The sequence below is a fragment of the Hypanus sabinus genome, chromosome 8, assembly GCF_030144855.1.
Source record: "Hypanus sabinus isolate sHypSab1 chromosome 8, sHypSab1.hap1, whole genome shotgun sequence".
NCBI classification, from domain to species: domain Eukaryota; kingdom Metazoa; phylum Chordata; class Chondrichthyes; order Myliobatiformes; family Dasyatidae; genus Hypanus; species Hypanus sabinus.
This window is the reverse complement of record NC_082713.1, coordinates 160,757,865-160,775,152: the sequence shown is the minus strand read 5'-3', so window position 1 is coordinate 160,775,152 and position 17,288 is coordinate 160,757,865. Positions and strand designations below refer to the sequence as shown.

The window sequence follows — 17,288 nt, the reverse complement described above, 5'->3', positions numbered from 1 at the left end:
CATTTTTTTAGATTTAAAAGTGAACTTTCTATTATTGATGAAATAGCTTTTGAAAGAATAGTAAAAATAATCCGTCTGCCCCGTCAAACCAGACCCGCCATTCACTACGATCATGGTCGACTTGCCCTTCAATACCAGTTAATTCAACCTCCGGCTTTCCAAGAAATAATTATCTGCTCTTTTAAACACCCCCAAAATTTTAACAGATACCTGGGTAAGGACTTGGATAGAAAAGATTTAGAGGGCTATGAATCGAACGCGGTAGATGGGACTAACTCACTGGGGTCAACATGAAAGAGTTGGGCCGAACGGCCTGTTTCCGAGCTGTATGGCTCTAATGATCTAGGTTCCATCATCCCCCGGAGTTTCACCACCCAAGAATTAATTTCTGATGTAATGGCTGCGCTCCAGTTTCTCAATTCAGTCACAAACTCCTCAGATGTGACAAACTACGGCCGGCATTCTGCGGAGCGTGGGAAGTTTGGACAGATATGCATGTCGCTGACTGGTTATGGTCACGTCCCTAACGGGAGGACCTGCTTCGGTTCGCGATGCCGAGCGACTCGCACCACGAACCCGGGGTGATTTCTGCCTGTGTGTGGCTGCCGCTTGCTTCTTGTAAGCTGATGTGCGAGCAGCGTCACTCCAGCCTCTCTAACCCTCGCTGCTGAATGCGCTCCTCCTTCCCCGAGGCTGCAGCAGACATGGCGACAACACTGCAGCCGCTTACGCTGGAAAGAGGTAAGCGAAAGTCTCAACTGTTTCCCACCAAAACTCTCCTTAGTGCTTTCCACACCCGCATTAAATTTATCTCTGGTGCGACTGGTAGTTTGAAGTGCTAATAAGGAGAAAAGATCGGATTGTTACTTTACAGTTGGTGTTGGTGGACCACGGGGGTGGGGGGGGAGAGAGAGAGAATTTTACTGATAAATGTTTTCGGTGAAGGATTAGGAATCAACGATATGTTTTTGAAATATACTCTTCTTGTGCGGCCGATTCCTTTCCCATCCCCGTTCCCTTTGCGAGATCTGAGAGCAAAGCGGGGATGCAGATGTAAGATAATTCTCCCTGACGGTCAGGAAATGTGGCCGGTCGATGGTGAGTCTTCAAGAAACGCCAGAACGCCGTGACCTGACCACCGGTTAAGGCTCGGTTTGTTCGATCTCAGTGATGTCGAGGTCCCTTAGAAAGTTCGCCTCCCTCAATTGAATGGCAAATCATATTCGCCCTTCCTCGTGAATCCAGTTTCAATTACTGTAGTCAGGTCAGGATTATTTTTTAATCAAGTTGTTTTGTAACGACGATGATTGCGTGAGGCACATTCTGGTTGTGTTGGAGAAAGATAGCTTGCCGTTTTAAAGGAAATAGATCGGGCCCTCTGGAGAACATAAGTAATTGGAAAACAAAAGAAAATTCAAGTCCTCATTAGGAAATGCATTTTGAATTGTTTGCTCTCTGGAGTTGCTGTTGTAGCTTCCCTTCCAACTGGGACCACGGGCGCTCATTTTATTTAGTCACTGGATGATCAAGGACAAGAGGTCGTCAATGGTCCATCCTGGCGTAGGGAACTTGGGTAAAATTATCCAATTAGTCACAGTCCCGAATTGGTTCCCAGAGCTCTGCAAGATTTTTTGACATTTCTCCAGTTCCTTTTTGAAAGTAATATTGATTGTTTCCATCAGCCTTTCAAGTAAGTTATTCTAGAATGTGACACCTACAGAAAATGTTTCCTCCTGTGATCACTAGTTCTTTTCCCAGTAGCTAAACTCTGCTCACTACTCATACTGGCAGATTCTCTGATCTGGATGAAATCCTTAGCCTGTGGAATGTGCCCTCACTCTCGCAACTCTAGTTAACTGGGCTCATCCTGCCCTCCACTGCTGTCAGGGCGGAGTTTGCACATTTTCTGTGAGACTGCATGAGTTTCCTCTCACATTCCAAAGATTGGAAGTGTAAATTGGCCAGTGTAAATTGTTCCATGAGTGCAGGGCAATGATAGCATTTGGGGAGATAATGGGTTAAGAACAAAGCAGGGTAAGTGTCAGATGTGTGTGACTGGGTGCTTGTTGATCTGTGTTGAGCAGTTGGTTGAAGGGACTGTGTCTATGCTTAAGACTCGGTCAAGGAAAGGTATTTTGTGGTAACTAATGTTTGATATTCCTGATTCCTTCTCTGCTCCCATTCTAAGATCCTACAACAAATCTTAGAACTAACCATGCATGGGCTAAAAATGTTTAATGAAAGATAAATAGTTTTGTTCTTTTTTAATTCAGTGTTTTATACACAAAGCTGAGAAATACATAATGTTACAAATTTTGTTTTCAGCTTGCTCTTCCACCTTCAATCACTTGCATGATTTCTCTTACAAGCTTCTCTATTCTTACATCCCCTTAAAATTATACAATTTACTTAAAATTCAAGAATAGCTTTGGCTGCAAAAAGCAAATATTTGCTAAACAAACATATCACATTCTCATATATTATTAGTATTGAAAAATGAAAAACTGAAGAAAATGAGTTTTGATAAATCAAAATGAAGCCATATTCAGGTTGGAGGAACAACACCTGATATTCCGTCTGGGTAGCCTCCAGCTTGATGGCATGAACATTGATTTCTCTAACTTCTGTTAATGCCCCTCCTCTCCTTCCTACCCCATCTCTTATTTATTTATTATCCCCCCCCTTTTTTTTCTCTCTCTCTCTCTCTGCCCCTCTCACAATCACTCCTTGCCTGTTCTCCATCTCCCTCTGGTGCTCCCCTCCCCCTTTCTTTCTCCCTAGGCCTCCCGTCCCATGATCCTTTCCCTTCTTCAGCTCTTTTGTCAATCAAACTTTCCAGCTCTTAGCTTCATCCCTCCCCCTCCTGCCTTCTCTTATCATTTTTTATCTACCCCTCCCCCTCCCACTGTCAAATCTCTTACAATCTCTTCTTGCAGTTAGTCCTGATGAAGGGTCTCGCCCCGAAATGTCGACTGTACTTCTTCCTATAGATGCTGCCTGGCCTGCTGTGTTCCACCAGCATTTTGTGTGTGTTGTTTGATAAATATTTAATGGTTTTGTGTTTTAAAAAAATATGGATTTTAATTCAGTCGAGCTATACTGGCTCTGTGTCCTGAAGATGTCAGGAACTCTAGCTGTGTTTAAAAGCATGGTCAGGAGCAAGTTATGAAATGAAAAGGAGAGTGTTATGTTGAACTTTTGCCAAAGAAAGGTCAACAATTAGTTATGTATACTTGCAACAAATGAGCTATCACAAGCTTGCATTTTAGATCTTATTCTATCACAATCAACAGTTAGATCAAATGTATTTAAAGATTTTTTTCTAATTTCTGAGTGTTTTGTGATGTGGTACATAACAGATACACAAGCTGAGGACCATACTCAGTGGTATTCTCAGAATCCCACATGTACAGTATAATCTCCTTAAGGAAAGTCTCATGTAACCTTTCTTGACCGGATTTGGGCAGACCTGCAGGAACTATCTATCCCTTCATCCTAATCACTTCTGAGTGGCAGTGGCTCCACTACAACAACCACACCTCCTGATGGTCTTAGTAATAAAAAAGTGCTTATAATTATCCCTTCAACTAATAGATAATTATGTAATTCAAAGTTAAAAAAACCCAGATGCTAGAAATAAAAAGCAGAAAATACTAGTAATCTACTAAATACTGCTTGTATTTCAGATCGTTCTATAACTTCTGCAGAGAAATGATTGAAAATCTCATCAATTAATTTTGCCAGGTGTCAAAGACAGAATTAGCATCAAATTTAAGAAGAGAGATTTGCATTGCCTTGAATTTATCTTGTTCATCATCTACCTCAGGTCACAAGCTCTCGCCGAGCAAATAATCAAACAAATTAGAAATGGAATAATCTTTTCATGTGTTGCTGACAAGCCTTCCCGATGCAAATTTTGTTTTTTTCTGAATTACCTTGTCAAGAGTGTGCAAGGATAAGAAAGAAATGGCTTGACATATATTGTAGACCATCTTTATAGATCAGTAATCCAGAAGAAGACTATGGCAACAATAGCAGCAGACAAATTATTCAGGGCACTGAATACTGGGCCAAATGTGCTTAGCGTAAAGTTAAGACCAATGGGACTGGCTGGCAGAAGCAAATGATGAGGAAGCTGTTGACACTCACTACTATCTGGAATATGGCATTACAATAATTATAGATAACTTGGAAACTACTTGTACTCATTGCATAAATTTAGCAATGAATTCACAACACTGAAGAACTTCAATGGAGCTATTTATAAAAAACGTGTGCATGAAAAATTCAACTGCTAACAATGGAAATTTAAAATCCCACTTTAATTCACTCAACTAGTAACATTTTGATCAGTTGGTCCTCACTGGTAGCAGATATGTCATTGTTGACTGACAAAACACAAGTATGGTCATAAAAAGAATGATACTGAACAACACCTTTGTATGCGGGCATTATTGGCAAAGCTGCTGTGTATAAATTTTAACCTCAAGATGTAGATTTAAAGTTGAAGAAAAAGGGTTTAGTTTATGTCAAAAGTTGTTATAAGAATGGATGAAACAACTTTCAAAGAGATTTGTAAGTTGAAAAGTTGGTGAGGCTTATTTATTTCTATTAAGATACAGTGCAGACTAAGCCCTTCCAGCGCTTTGAGCCGTACCACCCAACGATCCCCTGATTTAATCCTAGCTAATCACAGGACAATATAGAATGACAATTTAACCTATCAACCAGTGTGTCTTTGGGCTGTGGGAGGAAACCAAATCACCTGAAGGAAACTCACACGGTCATGGGCAGAAAGTACAAACTCCTTACAGGCAGTGGCAGGAATTGAAACCGCATCACTGGTACTACAATATGTTGTGCTAAGCACTAAACTACTGTCAAATTTGATAAATAGGTTCCTTCTACCGTGTGTAATTCAATAATTCCAAGTTTTGGTGTTGTGAAACTTGACACTGATAGTATTCTCACCCATCTGCTACATGGTTCTCCTGTTTTGCACGGGGAAAATGTTTTCAAAGAAGCCTTTGTGAATTGTTGCCATATGTTCTGAAAAATACAGATTTCAGCCAAGGACAATATTGCTAATCATGATTATTTGAGATGGAGAATGCACTGTTATTACTTTATCCTGGATGTGGCTGAGGTGTATGCATGGCATTCAAGCTGCAAATATCAAGGCAAGCAATATTATTCCATCAAACTCCTGTTGTGTAGTAATGGGGGGAGTTTGGGAGTTAGGAATTGAGCTATTGTTAATACGTGACTGAGCCAGCTGAGTATTTAGTCAATTGTGATCTCCATGAGGAGAATGAAAGTATATTCATAGAGGGTGCTTTCACTAAATCTTGCGGGGATATTGGTGGACTCCCGTTATTGGAGATCATCATTGCATCGTTTATAAAAGTGCAAATACTAACTGCCACATCAGCAGATGGTTAACTGGAGAAAATTTGTATTTCTTCATGACCAAGCTTACAATGTGGACCATTTTCCATAATGTCCACTCTAAGGGGAAAAAAAGCTATTGTGTTTCTCACATTAAAAGCTCTTTTTTTTTAGAAATCTGTTAAAAGTTTCTATGTCTCCTTCTCATTCAGGGAGACAGTTCAAGAATCTAGCCTTGCTTTTGATGTAAATAAAACTTCTCTCTGTAATCCTCTACCATCTCCCTTTGTTTTAATTTCCCTGAACTTTACACTTTCTAATTAAATCTTCTCTCACCATCCTCTGTTCAAATCAAGTAACCACAGTCTAGCAAATCTCCTAGCAAATCCTTCACTGAAAAGAGTCATACAGCACAGAAACAGGTCCTTTGGCCCAGCTATTCCTTGTCAACCATAGCATTGTCCCTGCTATGCCCATTTGACCAAATTTGGCCCATAACTCTCCAGATACCTATCTAAATGCCTCAATATTGCAACTGCCCCTTGTTAATACATACCATGGGTTTCTAATAAAGAACCATATTCTGGAAGAATAGAACTTTTAATTAACAGCAACAACCACACGTGTCTTACAGTGCCATGCTTCCAGATCTTTCTATCATTTGTGCACATGCTCAGAACTCTCATCAGGTTCTTACACATCATATCACCACACCCCTGCCTTGACCACTTCCTTTGGCAGCTCTCTTCAGGTACTCACAAGCAGTATTATTCCATCAGAATCCTTGGATAATGTTGAAAGTTGTCAGTCTGTACTGGGCTATGAAGTTACTTTCAAAAAAAGAGTAAGTTACTTCATTGTCTGAGTAAAGTAGTACTTTCAGACTGCTATTAAATATCTCCCCTCTTGTATCTGTGACCTCCGCAACCCTGGGGAAAAAGACTATGACTATCCACCTTTTACATACAGTATCCCTCATGATTTTATGAACTTCTGTGAGGTCACCCCTCATTTTCAATGCTCTAAGGAGTACAGATCCAGCGTGGCCAAACTGTCCCTATAACTCAGATCCTATAGTCTAGACAGCATCCTCAGAAATCCCTTCTGCACTTCGCCCAGCTTGACAATGTTTTTCCTATAACATGGTGACCAAAACTGAGCCAATAACTCTATAAGTGTGGTCTCACCAATTAGACAACTGCAACATAATATCCCCACTGCTAAACTCAGTGCCCTGGCTGTTGAAGACCAGTATGCTAAACATCCTCTTTATCAGCCTCTCTACTTTCACGGCTGTCTTCACTGAACTGTGCTCTTGTACTCCTGGCTCTTTCTGTTCCACAGTACTCATCACTGTCCTGCCATTCACTACAGGTATGCATCACTCAACGTCCACAAATCTGTGAAATCGAACGTTATGTGATTTGGATATTGTGTGACACCATATTATGTACAAACGTACTTAGCAAACCTAAATGGAGTTCTGTAGTATACCTGTATTGACCAAATAGCCAAGAACTTATGCTAAAACTGTATACTGTACACTGTAATACATACATAAATACACACATACACTATAATTTTTTATTTCATTTTAACCTTTTTAATTTTTTTCACTTTTTAAACTTTTATGTAAACACTTTCTTAACCTCTATCACACACAATTTATCAAAGAGGATCAGGATCATCCACATCACTGTTCTCAACTTCCTTGTAGTGTTCCACTTCTTCAGGAATATGTCCAGTGTTGTTTGCCCCATTTGCTTTTTCTTTTCTTCAAAAGTTCCACCTTCATATTGTTTAATAAACTTTTGTTTCACTTCCAAATCAATAGAACCATAGAATAATAGGACCATTACAGCACAGAAGCAGGCCTTTTGGCCCTTCTTGGCTGTGCCAAACCATTTTTCTGCCTAGTCCCACTGACCTGTACCTGGCCCATATCCCTTCATACCCCTCTTGTCCATGTACCTGTCCAAGTTTTTCTTAAAAGTTAAAAGTGAGCTCGCATTTACCATTTCATCTGGCAGCTCATTCCACACTCCCACCACTCTTTGTGTGAAGAAGCCCCACCTAATGTTCCCTTTAAACTTTTCCCCCTTCACCCTTAACCCATGTCCTCGGGTTTTTTTCTCCCCTAGCCTCAGTTGAAAAAGCCTGCTTGCATTCATTCTATCCATACCCCGCATAATTTTATAAACCTCTATCAAATCTCCCCTCATTCTTCTACGCTGAAAGGGAATAAAGTCCTAACCTATTCAACCTTTCTCTGTAACTCAGTTTCTCAAGTCCCGGCAACATCCTTGTAAACCTTCTCTGCACTCTTTCAACTTTATTAATATCCTTCCTGTTACTCGGTGACCAAATACTTTCCCTTTGCCTCTTGCTGCTGCTATCACCGGGAGTGGTTTTGCTGCATTTGGAAGCCATGATGCACCTTACCGTAATATTTTCAAAAGAAAATTAACCAGAGAGGTAACGCTACTGTACTCAAGAGACGTGCGATACACGAGATTTGTTGCATCTGCTATGTCATGTTCTCCGATCGGGACTGTGGACATGTCCAAATGGGCGCTAATCAGCACACTCCTGTATTTAGATCCTACCCTGGGTTGACTGTTCAAAATGGATCAGCTCACACATATCTAAGTTGAAAATTCATTTGCCTCAGACTAACTCCCTAACTAATCAAGATCACTCTGTAATTCATTGTAACCTGCTTCACTAAAATAACAGCTCCCTAATTTAGTGTCATCGACAAACTTGCTAATTTTGCCCTATTCGTTCACATACATAATGAACAACAGGACCCAACACTGACCCTGGTGCACAACACTAATCACAGATGGAGAATCGACTTTCAACCATCACCCTCTGCTTTCTATGATCGAGCCATTTCCAAATCCACCTCTCTAGTTCTCCTTGAATCCCACACAATCTAACCTTGCAGATCTTCCTGCCATTGTCAAAGGCTTTATAAACATATAAACAGCATCCACTGCCCTATCTCCATCTATCCTCTTAGGTGCCTCTTTAAAAACTCCAAAAGATTTGTCAGACATGACCTCCCATGCACAAAGCACGTTTTACTATTCCTGGTCAGGTCTTGATGATCGCGATGATGGGAGATCTTGTCCCTCGGAATTCCCACCAGTAACTTCCCTACATCTGAAGTTAAGCTCACTGGCCTGTCTTTCTTGCAATGTAATGACCAAAATTAGATGTATTATTTTAATTGTGGCCTAAAAATGAGTGTTTTGTACTCCCCCAGTATGAGCTCACTGTTTTTTTATATATAAAACTAGCCATGGCAAAGAATACAAAGCAAATATCTTGTGTACTTTTTACGCCTTACTCAGTTTCACATTTCTAGCATCTGCACTTTGTTTCACATTAAATTCTATGCACTCGGCATAATCATACTAAAACACATTTTTTTCCCATTTAAAAACTGCCTGCTGATTGTTTTAGAGGATTGAAGGATTTGCCACATAGTGGTACTTTAAATCAGCTCTGTTCAATCGCAAGGGAAATGAGACGCTAGCTTTAAGTCCCTATATTGTGTCTGAGAATCTAAGAAAGCTCACTGACAAACTGGCATCATATAAAGTTTTATTGATATTGAATTGAAAGTACTCCAAGTACCTGTTCAGTAAAACAACAAGGGTTTTAGTCCATTTTCCAATAACCTATTGTGTTACAAGCTGACCAGATTCTCATTCATCTGTGCATAACATCGAAATATTGACTGTTGACTCCTCTCTTGCTGTGGAAGGAGTGATACTGTGGTGCTACAAAGGTTGTGAACACTATAGAATTTTCTCTACTTCTGCATAAATATGATCTAAAATGTGATCAGATCTTCACGTAAGTCCTAAAACTAGATAACAGGAACCTAATTAAATAAATAACACATAATATATTTTACTTGTTCATTTATTTATTGAGAAAAATGATCCAATGTTACATGTATTTGTTGGACAAAGTATGTGAACCTTTGCTTTCAGTAAGTGGCATGACCCCCTTGTACTTCAATAACTTCATCCAAGTGTTTTCAGTAACTTTTGATCAGTCTTACACATCAGCTTGGAGGAATTTTAGGGCCATTCCTCCTGACAAAGCTGTTGGTTGGCTTCTTTGCGTGAACTGCTTGCTTTAGGTCCTTCCTCAAAATTTGTATAAGATTAAGGTCGGGACTTCTGACTCAGCCATTCCACGACACAAATTTTCTTCTTTTAAACCATTCTAGCCATTGTCTAAACCATTTAGACAAGAGTTGATTTACTCTTGTCTTTTGGATCATTGTCTTGTTGCATTATTCAACTTCTGTTAAGCTTTAGGAGTAAAATGACTTGATACAATTTTGAATTCATTATACCCTCGACGACTACAAACTCTGCAGTCTCTGAGGCAGCAAGGTGGCCCAAAATCATGATGCTCCTTCCACCATGCTTCACAGGTGGGATGAACTTTTAGTGTTTGTGTGCAGTGCCCATTTTCCTCCAAACATAGCAATTTCTGCAAAAAAGTTAAACTTTTGTCTCATCTGTCCACAAAACATTGTCCCAGAAGCATTGTAGAACACTCATGTGGTCGTTTGCAAACTTGAGACAAGCAGCAGTGGGTTTTTTTTGGAGAGCAGTGATTTCAGCTGTGGTGTCCTTCCATGACCTCCGTTCTTGTTCAGTGTTTTTCTTATAGTGGACACATGAACAGAGACTTTAGCAAGTCCTAGAGATTTCTTTTGCTGTTACCTTGCGTTTTTTTTTCACCTCCTTCAGTGTTGCATGTTGTGCTCTTGGGATGATCTTTGCAGGATGCCCATTCCTGGAGAGAGTAGCAACAGAACTGAATTCCCTCCATTTGTAGACAATTTCTCTTATTGTGGGCAGATGAACACTCAAGTCTTTCGAAATGCTCTTGTAGCCTTTTCCAGCTTGATGCATCTCGGCAATTTTTCTTCTAAGGTCCTCTGAAAGTTGTTTTGATCGAAGCATAGTGCACATAAACAGATCTTTCTTGAGAATAACAGACAGTAACCTGACTTTGTGTGTCTTTTTTATAGGGCAGGGCACTTCTACAACCCACACCTCCAATCTCATCTCATTGATTCGAACACCTGACTCCAAATAGCTTTTGTAGAAGGCATTATCCCAAAGGTTCACATACTTTTTCCAATAAATGCATGTAATATTGGATCATTTTTCTCAATGAACAAGTATAATGTTTTTTGTGTTATTTATTTAATTAGGTTCCCTTTATCTAGCTTTAGGAATTATGAGAAGATCTGATCACATTTTAGGTCATATTTATACAAAAATAGAGAAAATTCTATAGTGTTCACAAACTTTCTAGCACTGCTGGGATGTCAAACTGTTGGAGTGAACAGTTAGTTTTTGATGGACTGTAGACCATGCGGGCTTTGCTGTTGCATGGGTGTTGGGTGTGCTGATGCTTTATGCTAGAATAAGTCGGGGAGGGGGAGAGTTGATGCAGCTTGTGCATGAGAGGGGTGAAGGGGACATTGGGATTCCTAGTTTTATTCCTGTCATTCATTCTTTGGGGTTTTTTCTGTTTCAAGGACACCTGCAGAGAGTGAGAATTGCAGTTGGATTCTCTGATTCTCATCCATTCTCTGATATTAAATAGAACCGTTGAATTGAATTAAAATGATTGAATTACTTGATTGTATATAATTACCATAATAACACTGGAGAATGAATTTTTTCAAGTGTTCCTTCCATAATTTTTTTGGTTTATGATAGACTGCTTGAATTTGAATATAATTTCAAACTACTTGAATCAGGAAGGGATTTGGAGAAACAAGACATTAACTTTCATTGAATATAATGCATTTAATTGATGCTTTGTAATAGATCGACTAAGCTAAAATGTTTTGTTGATGAGTTTCACTTGTACTCAGTGTCTGAGGCTTCTCGCTTAAGTGTCCCAACAATAGCCAGCGTTGGCCAGTGTTTTTTTTCAGCCAGCGTTGACGGATTACAGTTGTCCTGATACCATTTCTCCATGACCACAATGTCCTGGTGAAACCTTTCACCATGCTCGTCACTGACAATGCCGTGATTTGCAGGGAAGAAGTCTAAATGGGAATGTAGAAAATGAATCTTCTGTGATATGTTGCACTTCAGGGGTTTGTATGCTTGAATCATGTTATCAACCAGCTTCACATATCTTGGTGCTCTGTAGCTGCCAAGAAAATTTTCAGCAACAACCTTGAATGCATTCCATGTGATTTTCTCCGGTCCCAGTAGAAGTTCATTGAAATATTTGTCATTAATGACCTGCTTGATTTGTGGACCAACAAAAATGTCTTCCTTAATCTTGGCATCAAGATTATTCTGACAAATTATGAATTTGAATAACAAATATAGGTGATTTCAGAAAATGGTGCATGATAGAAAAATTTCATGGCAATTTTCATGATCAGCAGATGAAAATCCATAAGGTACACCCAAAAGTATTCAGGAAGCAAAATCTTTGTTGATCTGCAGATTATTTGGTTGCCATTTTACATATGTACTGTAGTGCTGTCAACAATAGTACACATTTTTGGAAGGGTGTATTGTGGATTCTGTAACAGAATGAAAAAAAAAATCATGCATTTTGGCAGTGGGATACATATTCATTGTATCTTCTTGTGCCTCCTCACTGTCCTCTTCACTAGGCCAGTTCCTGGATTGAGAGGACTGTCATATCTCAATTGGCTATAGATGTTACATCCATACTTTTCAGAGTTTAGAAGAATGAGGGTGATCTTACTGAAATGTATCAGATTCCAAGCGGCACATATATAACTACTCTTGAACATAATGAATGAAAGGATCTAGCAGCAATAAAAAGGGACATTCATTTTGATCGGAGGTGTGCAGCAATGTCTCCCTGCAGAGGATAGCAAACTCTGAAACATTCCACTTCCGAGCTGATATTTAAAGAGGAGGTAAACATATTTTTGAAGGATCGGGGAACTCAGAGCTATGAGGACTTGACGCAGAAGAAGAGTTGTGACGTGGGGCAGATCAGTTGTGATGGTATTAAATGGCATCACAGACCTGTAGGGCCATTTGGCCTAGTCCTGCATCTGTTTTATTGTGTCCATATGATGGCTCTTGCCTCTTGAATGGCAAGAACAAGCCTCAAAGACCTTAGTTTATTTGAAGCATGTGCAATTTTATTAATAACCTCATCAACCACAATACAGCGGCTCCACAGAAAGTGGCTGAAATATGAGGACTAGGCCTCGTGCCATGGGCTTGCTTGTTGCAGCAGTCCAGGAGCGGAGTTGCCAGGGGCGGTGTGGTGCTGCATGTATGCTGGGCTGGGGACTGGCCCCTGCCATCGGCGCTGCACTCCAGTGTTCACTCAGCAGAAGACAAGCTGGATTGTGTACATGGGTGCATTCGTCTGCACTGCTCAGAACTGCTTGTTCTTGCCGACGACACCTATGTACCATCAAATTACAAGGCATGTCGCTCAGGCTGTGAATTTTTTTTCAGTGTGCCGGTATGTTTACTTCTATCTTACATGTGCCTTGCTCTGTGTATGACTGTTGGTACTGTGTTCTCAGATCCCAGAGGAATGCTGTTTCATTTGGCTGTATTCATGGGTATTCATATATGGATGAACGATAATTAAAGTTGACTTGAACATAAACTTGAAACTGTGCTACCTTCTGCCTGGCAGTAGGAGGTCAAAGAGATTGTGGGGCAGATCAGAGGAGTCCTTGACAATGCTGAGGGCTCTATGAACACAGCACTTCAGGTGTATGTCATGGGTTGTGGGGTGGGTGGGGGGGGGGAGAGAGAGAGAGACACACACACACACACTGATGATTATCTCAGCAGTCCCCACACAATCTGTTACAGGTTCTCGTGGTCAGGTGCGTTGCAATTCCCATACCAAACAATGACACAGCTGCTCAGGACACTCTCAATGGTGCCCTGGTAGAATGCATTGCTGATAATTAATAATTTAACTCTTACCAGATAAAATAGAACTCTTTGTTGTCTTTTCTATATGTGTACTATTTCTAAAGAAAAAAAGTTGTGATCTGCTTCTGCCAGTGTAAGGGAGTGTAGTCCTATTATGCAGTTGTGTAATCAGATTTGTCTTTCTAAATCCTCATGAGTTTTTAAACTTCAAATTCAAAACACCACAACTCAAAAGTTTGAAAATTGCTGAGAGATCCTATTTCTGTGAAGCTAGTAACAGCACATTACATATAAACCACAAACTTGTGAATCATGATTCCTGGGGTATCTCTTCTTTGCCACATTTGCAGACAGTGGCTACATTTGCAGACACAATTTGAGTCAATATTTATTGAAGACCCATTTAGAAGTGATGCCACAGCTCAAACAAAAACAGAAGAAAACAAAACAGAAAATAAACACTGAAGACACTCCTCAATGTCTGAGGAACAGCTTCTTCCACGCCATCATCCGATTTATGAATGTACAGTGAACCCATGAACATTACCTCAATACTTTCTCCCTTCTTCTTGCACTTCTTATTTAATATTTTTTTAAAATATATACTTACTGTAATTCACTATTTTTATATTTTGAATTGCAATGTACTGCTGCCACAAACCAACCAATTTCATGACATATGCAGTGATATTAAACCTGATTGACTAAAACTTCTGAAGCATGTGACTAGCTGTGGAACTGTAAAGTTGACCATATCGAATAGCAGTGCTGATTTGGTCAGCAGAGTAAAAAGTAGTTGGACTGTAATTATAGATCTAGCTAAAAAATGGAGCCTTATTTTGATGGCATGTAGTTCTTTGTACAGTATATGGTGTTAACCGTGTAAAGAATTTAGACTCTTGACTCTTGTATTTTTGCTGTAACCCATTGTTTATCAGTGCGATCTTTGAAGTACCTGCTACCTAAGCTAATGGTCTGGAAAGAATGGGTACACTGAAGCATCCAGAGCACAGTACTAATGTCTTAATTAAAGATGATATGCCATGGAGAATTGTTTAAATTAATTTTGTCCTGGAATATTTTTAAATAACACTGGGCAAAGTTATTTTTTGATGAGCTTGAAAACATTAATCAGCATGATTTCAAATATTCATTAGTATCTCACAGCCTTCGTAATTCAAAACTCCAGTGACTAACAAGATTCATTAATGTAATGATGATTTATGGTTTATGGATGTGTGAGAATGGTCAGAATTCTTACTCTGAGGACGTGATGCTTTATGTGTTAACAATATCACTACTAATCTATCCAATTCTCGGTTTTATTGGCTACAGGGCCAGAGAAATAAACTAACGCTTAACGGATTTGGGCCCATTTAAAGGTCATCATCATCATGTGCTGTGTCATATGACGTGGACAATCTTGGTCTATCCATAGCCATGACTGTTCTTGGCAAATTTTTTTACAGAAGTGGTTTGCCATTGCCTTCTCTTGGGCCGTGTCTTTACAAGATGGGTGACTCCAGCCATTATCAATATCCTTCAGCTGCCTGGAGTCAGTGCTTGCATAACCAGGACTCGTGATATGCACCAGCTGCTCATACAACCATCCGCCTGCTCATTGCTTCTTGTGACCCTGATCAGGGGGCTAAGCAAGTGTTATACCTTGCACAAGGGTGACCTGCCGACTAGCGGGATCACCTTACACCCATCCACCCCGCCACCCAACCATTTAAAGACTTGTTAAAAATTGTTTCAGTGCACCTGAACAGGAACTGGAAACCTACTGTTTTGTTAGATAAAAATAAAATGAAATGTATACACTCCCAATCTGCATTAGATTCCCACTGAACTTTGCTGCAGCTAGCTGTTTATCTTAATTTTATGTAGCAGAGACAAACGACAAAACCAACTGGATTGAGAAGCTCCATCCTTTGTACATCATCAAACTCATCAGAGGGAAATTGTGGATTTAATCATGAATTCCACAAGGTTAACTGTTCTCTTGTCTGGGCTCTTGTGCATCTGGTGTGCTTAAGCGCAGAGGAGTGTGGATGTACATAGCGCCAGCTGTGATTTTGTACTCATGAACGCATTGCCCACAGACACCAGTTGTAGAGACAATCCTTCACACCCTTTTTGAGGCCCGAGTCATCTTCCTGAGTGGAAGCCTCCCTGAGGAGACCCTGGGATGTAGTGTCTGAGTGTAGGAAACTTCCTTAGATAGGTTATCTTTAAATTAAAAAACACTTTCTCATGGGAAAATCCACATTGGGAATCCCCCACTGATCTTGACACTGGCTCCAATGCACCCCTGCACCTCAACTCCACCTTGTATTATGATCTCTTGCCATAAATCCTGGCCCTACCCTTCAGCTTGCATCCTCTGACCAGTGCACGCGTACCCAATTCCTCCTAATTTATTCTCTTTCCTTCCAACACCTCCCTCCACCAATCTATTACTCTATTGACCCCACCCTGACCTCTTTTCCTTTATGATGCTGCACCAATGTCAAAATATATGGGAAACGTGGGCCAAGGTTGTCAAAGTATTTTGTGTTGGGTCTGGAACAAGGTAGTGGATGGTCCTCAGCACACAATCCATTAGTAAACACAAAGTATACTGCTGATGCTGTGGTCAAATCAATACGTACAAACAAGCTGGATGAACTCAGCAGGTCGGGCAGCATCTGTTGAAATGAGCAGTCAACGGATGCTGCCCAACCTGCTCAATCCATTAGTGTTCTTTACAGAAACGGCCATGCTGATTTTGGACCTTTGAATTTAGGTATAATATGAAATTTGCCAGCACATCCCCCTAGACTTAATGGTGATGGTCATCATTACAATTGAATTTCTCCTCAACAGATTTAGAACATAGCAGCTGGGTGGGATTTTTTAGTTTTGATTCAACCTTGAAAATGGCGGGAGAGATGTCCGGATTAAGGAATACATTAATAAAAATTATTTTTTTCAGGTTAGTGTTATTTGTCTTATGTAGTTTGAAACATATATTGAAATGCCTCATTTGCCTCAAGTCAATTAGCAAGGATTGTGTTGTGCAACGTGAGAGGAAACTGGAGCACCTTTAGGAATTCCATGCAGTCACGGGGAGAATGTACAAATTCCTAACAGACTGATTGGAATGGAACACTGATCTTACTACTGATGCTGTGAAACGATTATGCTAACCTCTACACAACCATGCCACACACACATTGGGTCCTCATTGAGCCTTGTGGCTAAAAGTTCAAGGTGCCCAAAGTGAACTAGAATGTATCTCCATTTCTTGTTAACTTTCCAATACATTACCATTCATTTTCTACAAAGAGACGAGATTTGTTTCAGACACTGTGTAAAAGGAGTGAAAGGACGGGGAGGGAGGGAGCCATTGGGTTATCTGTGGAAGGGGAGGGGAATGGACATCCTCTGTTTTTAGTCTGGAGGGAATAGAGGAAAGGGTTGGGTTGATGTTAGCGTGGGGTTCAAAGGTTAGGAGATGTGGAAATTGCTGACGTAGAATTGAGTTCCTGGAGGTTTGGGGATGGTAGTTCATGTAATGAGGAGTATGAATCAAAATCAGAATCAGCTTTAATATCATTAGCATATATCGTGAAGTTTACTGTCTTTGCAACAACAGTACGATGAAATACATAATTACAGGAAATACATGAATTACATTAAGTGTATAAATATGCTAAAAAGGTAATAAATAGTGCAAATTAGAAATTAAAAATTAGTGAGGTATTATTCATGGATTCAATGTCCATTCAGAAGTCATATGGCAGAGGGGAAGGAGCTGTTTCTGAGTCGTTGAGTGTGAGCTTTCAGGCTTCTGTATGTCCTTCCTGATGGTAGCAATGAAAACAAGACATGACCTGGGTGGTGGAGGTCCTTAATGATGGACGTCACCTTTTTGAGGCATCACTCCTTGAAGGCCTCCTGGATACT

At 40.1% G+C, this 17,288-nt stretch overlaps 1 protein-coding gene across 3 annotated transcripts in view; it reads left to right on the top strand.

Annotated features, from left to right (window-relative positions):
• Positions 1–430: 430 nt before the first annotated feature.
• Positions 431–17,288, top strand: part of lin7a (lin-7 homolog A (C. elegans)) — a 68,389-nt gene continuing 51,531 nt past the window's right edge. Inside the window, exon 1 of one of the 3 annotated variants that reach the window (XM_059978389.1) lies at positions 431–741. In XM_059978389.1, the coding sequence (XP_059834372.1) occupies positions 672–741 (70 nt within the window). In that variant the 5' untranslated portion in view covers positions 431–671. The remainder of the gene's footprint in view (positions 742–17,288) is intronic. The other 2 variants (XM_059978388.1, XM_059978387.1) reach the window with 2 other exon arrangements.